This window comes from Cherax quadricarinatus, chromosome 30 (genome assembly GCF_038502225.1).
Source record: "Cherax quadricarinatus isolate ZL_2023a chromosome 30, ASM3850222v1, whole genome shotgun sequence".
Classification (NCBI taxonomy): domain Eukaryota; kingdom Metazoa; phylum Arthropoda; class Malacostraca; order Decapoda; family Parastacidae; genus Cherax; species Cherax quadricarinatus.
This window is the reverse complement of record NC_091321.1, coordinates 28168294-28179530: the sequence shown is the minus strand read 5'-3', so window position 1 is coordinate 28179530 and position 11237 is coordinate 28168294. Positions and strand designations below refer to the sequence as shown.

General features: G+C 37.1%; 1 protein-coding gene across 5 annotated transcripts in view; it reads right to left on the bottom strand.

Annotated features, from left to right (window-relative positions):
• Nucleotides 1-200: 200 nt before the first annotated feature.
• The window catches only part of LOC128692478 (uncharacterized), a 97242-nt gene continuing 86205 nt past the window's right edge, over nt 201-11237 (bottom strand). For all 5 annotated transcript variants that reach the window (XM_070090042.1, XM_070090040.1, XM_070090039.1 and 2 more), the window contains one exon: nt 201-942. In XM_070090042.1, coding sequence (XP_069946143.1) covers nt 388-942 — 555 coding nt within the window. In that variant the 3' untranslated portion in view covers nt 201-387. The remainder of the gene's footprint in view (nt 943-11237) is intronic.

The window sequence follows — 11237 nt, the reverse complement described above, 5'->3', positions numbered from 1 at the left end:
ATCCACTGACAATTCAACTCCCAAATATCTGAACACAGTCACTTCTTCCATACTCCTTCCCTCCAGTGTGATATCCAATTTTTCTTTATCTAAATCATTTGATACCCTCATCACCTTACTCTATGTTCACTTTCAACTTTCTACCTTTACACACCCTGTATATAAAAAATTAGGAGCAAAATCAGTGAACTTTAGTTTTTACAAGCCAGTTTAATGTCAATGCTTCCTTAACAGTCTTTGCATTAAATGTTTGATAAAATAAATCCAGTACCTGTATCTAAAATAAACTATAAAGCTCTAAATGTACAATTACAGGTTCCTATAGGTTATGAAAATAAACACTACACAAGACGTTATATGAATTGTGTTATTGTACAGTAATTTACATCAAACATTCAATAATCCATTTTTCAGTTCTTCTGAAGATTGACTGATGTCTCTTAGTGCATCCAAAATTAATTCTTCCTTTTCTGCCTTCTTTCTTTTGTATTCCAATTTCTTTGCTGCTCTTTCTGCCATATACAGAATATGTTGTTCCATTTTATCTAATCGCTTTTTTCCCATCTGAAGGTTATATTCCAAGAAGACTTTTGTTATATCAGAAGTGCCTTTGAAGGGCTTTTCATCCATCAGTGTAGCTGGTGCTGTGGCCTGAGTTGCAAAAACTGTATCCCCTTCATGGTGTAGAATGGTAACAGGTGCTGTAGACTGCTGTCCAATTTCAGGCTGAGTGGCAAGAGGAGCTGGAGGTGCTGGACGGACTACCCGAACAGGAGGATTATCATCTGCAGATTTCTTGAGGGTAGATGTTTTTTTTGTCGTCACCAACTTACTCATTTTTGGGCGACTCACATCATCAGCATTAGGTTTTGGAGCTAGTGGTTCAGACGACTCGGAAAGAGGCACAGCAAGAACATTTGTACCCAAGAGATCATCCAGCACCTATATATAAAGTAAAATGATAATGAATTAAATAATGCAGTATTATAGTACTGTGTTATTAATTTTAGTTGCTTAATGCAGTAATTGCTTTCAAACCTAAGGTGCATATTTGTTACATTTATATTAAGTTTATTAGTAAAGTACCACTTTCAATTACCAATTAAAGAAAAAAAAACTAGGACCATACCCCAACTTAACCCCTTCAGGGTCCAAGGCCCAAATCTGAAGTGGTGCCCCAGTGTCCAAGAATTTTCCCAAAAAAAAATTTGTTATTTTTTCTTATGAAATGGTAGAGAATCTTTTTGTGAAGGTAATAAAACAAAAAGTATGAAATTTGATGGAAAATTGACGAAATTATGCTCTCGCGAATTTTGATGTGTCAGCGATATTTACGAATTGGCGATTTTGCCGACTTTGACTCCCATTTTAGGCCAATTACATTATTCCAGTCAACCAAATTCTTAGCTATTTCACTAGTATTACTTCTATTCTATCAATTGAGCACAAGAAATCGCCAAGTCAACTGTTTCAACTACAAAATAAAGTGATCGGAAATTGGTAATTTGGCCAATTTAACAAAGTTCAAAATATTCCAATTTCAAAATAGGGTCCAGAATAAACAATGTAGGTATTCCTGGAACTAAACTAACATTTCCTCTGTTCATTAGTTACGTTTTGAGGCTTTACAAATAAATTCCATTTTGATTTTTTATTCACATAATGAATTTTTATTCACACCAAAAAAATAGAAGATTTGCTGTTATGCAATACTGTAATAATTGTATAACTATCATCACCATATTTGTGAATGCATATTAGACCCACCAGCTGGCGTGTATTAGACGTGTGAGGTCGTTAGTTTACTCTTGAATATCGGCAAAAATTTAACATTTCTGCTACTTTGAGCTCAGTTTCAAGCCATTTCCAGTGCTAAAACCAATCAAAATCATCTCTATTTCTGTAATATGTCTTCCATTCTATCAAATGAGACCAAGAAATCACAAATACAACTATAAAAAAACATACCAAAAAACACTGCAAAGTCGCCGTTTTAATCGAAAAATCACGATTTCAGTTTTTTTTCCTCTCATTATACACAGTGTGCTGCAGGATCTGTTTTATGTGGTGCACACATACCACATAGATGTATTCTCTCATATCTAGGCCCAAATGTACCACTCACAGTTTATCAGAGTGAGCTGAGCTCATGACGTAGATCTACGGGACGGACCCTGAAAGGGTTAAAAACTGCCTCCCACTCATCAATGGCTAAACCCAGTGCCCAACTTCTTTCCCCTGACTGAACATAAGAAAGAAGGAACACTGCAACAGGCCTACTGACCCATGCGGAGCAGGTCCATGTCCCCCCCCGGATTAGCCCAATGACCCACCCCCCGGATTATCCCAATGACCCACCCAGTCTGGTCATCCCCACTCAAGGATGGAGCACTGTACCAGACCCAGCAGCACAAGCTAGTCAGGTCCAACTCACACCCACCCACACCCACTCATGTATTTATCTAACCTATTTTTAACCTCTTCAGGGTCCAAGGCCATAATCTGAAGTTGGTGCTCCAGTGTCCAAGAAATTTTGAAAAAAAAAAAAAAAAAAATTTTTCTTACAGAATTAAAGAGCATATTTTTGTGAAGGTAATAAGACAAAAAAAAAAATTCTGATCAGTACTTACCGAGATACAGTGCCAAGAAGTTTGTCCAAAATGATGTGGTGGCGGCAACATTGATGAATTCCACATCAGCGCATTACTTTATTTAGCGGTTTTTGTAGTTTTTTCTTTTCTTTCCCAATTTTTTTCTTTTTCCTACTAACATTTGGGGCCTGAGAGACCAATACTGTATATAATGTATATATATAAACTCATTGTATTGAACACAATAACTGCACTAAAGTTATCATATTATTGTTTACCACTGTTGTTTATTACAATAAACATGCACAAATCTTGTATAATACTAATGTTCTATCATATATTTACATATTTACAATCACTGGACATGGTTTTAGAACTGCTGGAGCTTGTGGAACTCCTTGAAACAAGGCACCATGCACAGAGGCACCTTACATTCCTCACACATAAACCGAGTGTCTTTGCGTCTTTGTTGCCGTCGTTTTGTTTGTGCACAGACGATGCATCTCTTCTGAGCAAATTTCTTCTGAGTTGAAGGAAGCTGTATTATGAAATGATCACCTTCCCTCCTCAAACGCTTGGGTATATCCTGAGTAATTCGAGGACCTTGTTGTATAGCAGGTGTTCTTACCTGGTACTTCATTATGAGTTGTCTGACAACAGACAAACAAAATTCACCATACGGTGGTCTGTTGCCAGTCTTTATTTGGTACATATTATATGCATTGAGCATTGAAATGTCCATGAAATGGAAGAAAAGTTTCATGTACCACTTGTAACTCTTACGAACACAATCAACAAAACCAATCTGCATGTCACAATTGTCAACCAAGCGCATGTTTTGTGTATAATCAATCACTGTCACTGGTTTTCGAATACGTTCATTAGTCACTCGATCAACTTTGCCACTGTCTTGCATTTCATTACGGTGAATGGCTGTCAACAATGTGACATCTCGTTTGTCATACCACCATAATGCCATGATGTCATTGGCAGTAAACACCTGCACGTCATCACCACGAGCACCTGCGTTGAGCCTGGGCATATGTTTATGATTAGAATGCACTGTGCCACACATATCTGTCTTGTTCACTCGCATGAAATCACTGAGTAATGGGCTTGTGTACCAGTTATCGGTATATAATGTATGCCCCTTACCAAGATAAGGTGCCATCATGTTTCTCACTACGTCACCTGAGATACCCAATAACATCTTGGTATCTTTCAATGTTTTACTTCCCGTGTATACAACAATATCCAACACCAGGCCACTGTCACAGTCACAGAGTACAAACAGTTTTATACCAAAGCATTTCCTCTTGCTTGGTATATACTGCTTGAATGACAGTCTACCTTTGAACAAAATCAAAGACTCGTCAATTACAAGATTCTTGAATGGATAAAAGTATATGCTGAACTTTTGTTTGAGATACATAAAATCATTTCTAATCTTGTATAACCTGTCACTTCTGTCAGGCCTGGTTTTGTCAGAGAAGTTATAAGCTTTGTATAACTACAACTTCTTCTTAACAGCAACAATTCCTGTAGTATTATGAGGCGCAATCTAAGAGGAAACAGCACCAAGGCCAGCAAGAAAACACCGAAAAATCAACTATTCAACAAGTGTAGTCAGGAGGACGCCGGCCCAGCAACCACCCCACTCACCACAACTCAAGGCGACACCACAACAATAACAACAAACATGGCTGCCGCCAGCCCATCCTCCCCTCTCTTCCCCGGATTCAACCTACCAAGTAGTCTCTCAGGTATGACCAACGATCCAGATACCCTAAAGACATGCATCTCCAACTTAGTTATTGAAAATATGAATCTTCGAGAGACGCTAACAAAACAAGACACCAGGATGACACAACTCGAAAACAAAATCCTCAGTCTTGAACAAAAGTTATCAACACCTGGAATGACTAACTGTGACAAGACCATCCAAACAGTCATAGATAGCCATACCCAACAAATAATATCTCTTAATACAAAGGTTGAAGAAGCAGTAAAACAATGGAAGAACAACTTAGATAACCAGTTCAGTGACTACTTTGCTCTCCAAGAAGATAAAACTGAGCAAGATAAACTATCGGACGCAGTAATAGTTAACAGTCCACTTTTTCCCAGTGATATGAACCAAACAAACAGTAAAGAAATTACTCTGCAGATCATAAAGGACCAAACTAGTGTTATTGTACCAGAGTCTGAAATAAAAGAAGCCAGGTTACTAGGATCCCATGGTAGAAAAAGTGTTATGCTTAGATTCCACTCACATGATAGGAAAAAAGACTTAATTATTGCATCTATTAAAGTAAAGAAAGAGGTATACATAAACGAGTGTCTTACCAAAAAACGTCAGAACCTCCTGTATAGAGTCAGAAAACTTAAGCGAGAGAATAATGACACAATACACCAATGCTTCACACGGGATGGGAAAATTCTAGTTAGGAAAACAAATGTAGGTCAACTGTACACAATCACGAACGAGAATGATCTATCACGATTTCTCAGGGATACTAATCTTACAGAGAATAACTAAACAATGTCCAACTTAAAAGCCTACGTAGTGTAGTGTATGTTTTGCTCCATTATTGTTCAAATTTCATTGTACAATCTCTTAGTAATTAAATATTCAACTACCTCATTTTGTAATTTTACTAGTAAGCATAAATCACCTTATGTGATTTTCTTATTTACTTTTGTTCGCTTGAACACTAGCTGAATTGATACTTTCTCTGTCCATATTACTACCTCTTTTTTTTAAATACTATCAATTGATATTACTTACTAAAATTAATAAATATCATTTTTACTAAAATTTCTATTTACTCTTAACATTTTTGACATTTAATAACCATTACTTGTCTAATTACCTTTACCTGTTTTAATACCACATTTACTATCCTAGATTACTCTTAATTACCTTGTACTGCCATATAACCTCAAGTATAACTACCAGTGCAATATTGAATGAAATAAACATTACTTTTTCACTTTTTTGTAATCATTATTACTTACTAAAATTTTTATTAAACACCATATTTACTACCAGTCAATTTTACTTTTGTACATTAAACATTATTTTATACTTCCCATAACATTTTGTTGCCAAATTTTCAAGTTTTTATATTCAACCCCAACCTTTGTATTATCCTTTGTACCTGTGTACCTGGGTACCTGTCTACCATCTTACTATCATATTATAACCAAGACATTACCATTGTGATTTTTTACTATTATTCTTTTGGTACTTTAATTGTGAATTTTATTTTGTCAATTTAAATCTATAGTTATAATCTTGATCTTGTCAACAACCTATACTAGACTCTAGTGCAATTGCAAGTACCATTTCAAATTGTATTTTTATATTATAAGTTTATATTATAATTCCTACCATCTGTCCATTTAACTTTTCTTACCATTACTTAATTTTAGTCCCTTATATATTTTCTCCTTTATTTTAGCTTTATATAACTATCCTAGTTTATATATCCACAACTGTTAAAATAATCAAGGTGCTATTCTCAGGTGCTAAAGTAGAATAAGCTCACATTTTTGCCATTATATTCCAAAGCTCATTTATTTGATTACCACTTTGTTGTTCACCACAACCTATATTAGTCCCTTTTTATTATAATTTTAAACTATAATTCTAACTTTAAAAAATTACCTTTATAGTACTACCTACTATCATATTCCCAAGCACTATTATATGATCATCACTTTATTTGTATTAGTCCCTTAGCTCATTATTTTACGTTTGTTAAATAATTCAGGTGCTCTTTTTTAGCTTAAGACTATTTACTTTGTTTTATACTTAATTCTAACTATAGATTCACTACAAATCTTATGATTACAAGCATTGATCCTGATACAAACCTCTTATTTAATGACTTAAATGAATCAAACAGTTACTGTAATTACTACACTGCAGAACAATCAAAGGCACTTCTCAGTGCCAACAACAACATAACTATCTTTAACTACAATATCAGATCTTTAAGCAAGCATTACGATGACCTCATAGCATTACTAAATTCCTTACATGCCAATATGTCCATCATTACACTAACTGAAACCTGGCTAAAGCCTGATAGTACAGATGTCTATGCCATTCCTGGTTACACAGCCATACACAACTGTAGGCCAGACCAACAAGGGGGTGGCACAGCCATATACTACTCAGACCAACTAGAATGTATCACTAATACTTGCACAAGGGATGAACATGGGGAATATATAATAGCTAAATTCAAATCCAAATACCTACAAAAACCTCTCACATTGATAAACATCTACAGAGTTCCACAGTCAAACATTAGCCAATTTAGTCAAAATCTAGGAAGTATGATAACTGATGCACGCATGAACAAAGATCACTTACTACTCTCAGGTGACTTCAATATAAATCTCCTGCAAGACCAGGACCCACACGTTACTGAATTCACAAACACAATGAGTAACTGTATGTTACTACCAGCAGTAACAAAACCTACAAGAGTTACAGAGACTAGTGTTTCCCTACTTGACCACATCTGGACCAACACCATATCCCCTTTAAAATCAGGCATAATTACAGATAATACCACAGACCACTACCCTACTTTCCTCATAACAACTCTTGGTAAACTACCCCAAGACACTACTAAAGTCACCTTCAGACTTCACAATGAGGCAGCCATTAATAACTTCACAACAGCATTAGCAAACATTGATTGGCACACTGAGCTAGAAATCTATACAGATATTGACATATGACAGGGTGGATAGGGGGGCAATGTGGCAGATGTTGCAAGTGTATGGTGTAGGAGGTAGGTTACTGAAAGCAGTGAAGAGTTTTTACGAGGATAGTGAGGCTCAAGTTAGAGTATGTAGGAAAGAGGGGAATTTTTTCCCAGTAAAAGTAGGCCTTAGACAAGGATGTGTGATGTCACCGTGGTTGTTTAATATATTTATAGATGGGGTTGTAAGAGAAGTAAATGCGAGGGTCTTGGCAAGAGGCGTGGAGTTAAAAGATAAAGAATCACACACAAAGTGGGAGTTGTCACAGCTGCTCTTTGCTGATGACACTGTGCTCTTGGGAGATTCTGAAGAGAAGTTGCAGAGATTGGTGGATGAATTTGGTAGGGTGTGCAAAAGAAGAAAATTAAAGGTGAATACAGGAAAGAGTAAGGTTATGAGGATAACAAAAAGATTAGGTGATGAAAGATTGAATATCAGATTGGAGGGAGAGAGTATGGAGGAGGTGAACGTATTCAGATATTTGGGAGTGGACGTGTCAGCGGATGGGTCTATGAAAGATGAGGTGAATCATAGAATTGATGAGGGAAAAAGAGTGAGTGGTGCACTTAGGAGTCTGTGGAGACAAAGAACTTTGTCCTTGGAGGCAAAGAGGGGAATGTATGAGAGTATAGTTTTACCAACGCTCTTATATGGGTGTGAAGCGTGGGTGATGAATGTTGCAGCGAGGAGAAGGCTGGAGGCAGTGGAGATGTCATGTCTGAGGGCAATGTGTGGTGTGAATATAATGCAGAGAATTCGTAGTTTGGAAGTTAGGAGGAGGTGCGGGATTACCAAAACTGTTGTCCAGAGGGCTGAGGAAGGGTTGTTGAGGTGGTTCGGACATGTAGAGAGAATGGAGCGAAACAGAATGACTTCAAGAGTGTATCAGTCTGTAGTGGAAGGAAGGCGGGGTAGGGGTCGGCCTAGGAAGGGTTGGAGGGAGGGGGTAAAGGAGGTTTTGTGTGCGAGGGGCTTGGACTTCCAGCAGGCATGCGTGAGCGTGTTTGATAGGAGTGAATGGAGACAAATGGTTTTTAATACTTGACGTGCTGTTGGAGTGTGAGCAAAGTAACATTTATGAAGGGATTCAGGGAAACCGGCAGGCCAGACTTGAGTCCTGGAGATGGGAAGTACAGTGCCTGCACTCTGAAGGAGGGGTGTTAATGTTGCAGTTTAAAAACTGTAGTGTAAAGCACCCTTCTGGCAAGACAGTGATGGAGTGAATGATGGTGAAAGTTTTTCTTTTTCGGGCCACCCTGCCTTGGTGGGAATCGGCCGGTGTGATAATAAATAAATAAATAAATTAATAATTTTCTAAAAAAGACCCAATACCTCTATAACAAGCACTGCCCTAAAAAAACTAAACAGATGACAGCAAAGAGACTGAACAGTCCCTGGCTAACACCCAGCATTCTCAAATCCATAAATACAAAACACCAATATGAAAAACAGTACAGAATGGGTCACATAACCAGAGACCAAACAAAACGTTACTCGTCAATCCTAACCAGCCTGATAAGAAGGGCAAAAAAATTGTATTATGAGAACAGATTATCCAACTTACGAGGTGATATAAAAAAGACCTGGAAAACCCTATCAGAAATTCTGGGAACAAAAAAGATATCACGAAATAGCGAAATAAAATTAGCAAAATCAGATGAACCCCAACTCCCACCAACAGAAACAGCAAACAGACTCAATGATTTCTTCTCCACTATAGGACAAAACCTTGCCAATAAAATCCCAAGCTCAGATACCCCACCAAATGACTACCTCACCGGCAACTACCCGAACACACTGTTCCTAGCTCCGACTAACCCATACGAAGTCTCCCTTATTATCAATGCACTAAAAAACAAGGCAGGAGATTTAAGTACCTTACCACCCTTTATATACAAAAAAGTGTCACAAGTGCTATCTCCAATCATTGCAACACTCTTTAACAAATCCATTGAATCCTCCACCTTCCCTACAGTACTCAAAATAGCAAGGGTCACCCCGATCCACAAAGGAGGAGACCAAACAGAGTTGAATAACTATAGGCCAATATCCAACTTACACCCTCTCTCAAAAATCTTCGAAAAATTAATTCATAAACGAATCTACTCCTACCTTATCTCCCAAAACATACTCAACCCCTGCCAATTTGGATTCAGGCCTAATAAAAATACTAATGATGCTATTATACACATGCTAGAACATATATACACTGCAATAGAGAAAAAAGAAGTCCCACTGGGGATCTTCATTGACTTACGTAAAGCTTTTGATACAGTTGACCATGACTTGCTCCACGTAAAATTGTCACACTATGGTATAAGAGGGCACTCCCTCAACTACCTCAAGTCATACCTCAGCAACAGAAGCCAATATGTGTACGCAAATGGGGCAAACTCTTCTGCGCAACCAATTACAGTTGGTGTCCCACAGGGAAGTGTCCTTGGCCCTCTTCTCTTTCTCCTATACATAAATGACCTTCCAAATGCTTCGCAATTACTCAAACCCACACTATTTGCAGATGACACTACATACGTCTTCTCTCACCCGAGCCCAGTCACACTAGCCAATACTGTAAATACCGAATTACAGAAAATATCTACCTGGATGAGGACTAACAAACTTACACTAAACATTGACAAAACCTACTTCATTCAGTTTGGTAACAGAGCTACAGATGTACCTCTTAACATAATGATAAACGGATCACCTATCACAAAGCTAACAGAGGGAAAATTCTTAGGAATCCACCTTGATAATAGACTCAAATTTCATACACATATACAACAAATTTCTAAGAAAATTTCCAAGACTGTAGGCATACTATCGAAGATACGGTACTATGTTCCACAGTCAGCCCTCCTGGCCCTATATCACTCTCTTATTTACCCCTATCTCACCTATGGAATTTGTGCATGGGGCTCAACAACAATTAACCATCTCAGACCACTAATTACCCAACAAAAGGCTGCAGTTAGAATGATAACAAATTCTCACTACAGGCAGCACACTCCACCAATATTCAATACACTAAACCTACTCACCATACAAAACATCTATACTTATTACTGCACCTATTACATACATAGAACACTTAACTCTGATATTAACCCTCCCCTCAAACATCTCCTTGCCAACCTCAACAGAACACATGACCATAACACAAGGCACAGATCACTCTTTGATGTTCCTCGTGTTCATCTCACACTATGCAAAAACTCAATGCACATAAAAGGCCCTAAAATCTGGAATTCATTACCTGTAAATATAAAAGAAACACAACCTGTTTATAAATTCAAGTCTCTACTCAAAGATCACTTACTCACCCAAAACCAAATAAATACTGAATAACTGAACCTTATAAATTGTATATCTTAAATGTTTCTCACAATTATATCACATAAATGTTAAACCTAAAACCGAATCTAACTTTATTATTTTTTAAATACACTACCTAACAGAATCCTTCATATGACCTGTCTTTGTAATACTCACTTGTGCTTTATAGTAATCTGTTTACATTAATGTTTTATCACTGACTTCATCATTGCTTAGTTAATCTTAAGTTAATTTTAAGCCAGCCCGTAATGCTATGCATAGTATAAGTGGCTTTGGCATACTGCTCTTATCTGTATTTTTTTTTGTACCTCTGTATGTGTGCACAAATTTATAATAAATAAATAAATAAATAAATAAATAAATAAGATAAACCTGTTCACTGGGATGATTTCAATGAAGACCGGGGTAGAAATTAGCCGATTTGTGGACCAGTATGCTTTTATATTATGCTTATAGACATGAGGCATAAGCATTATTGTTGCAAAAAGCAAATACATTTCTGCAAGTCGTCTCTTTCCACCTGTGTAG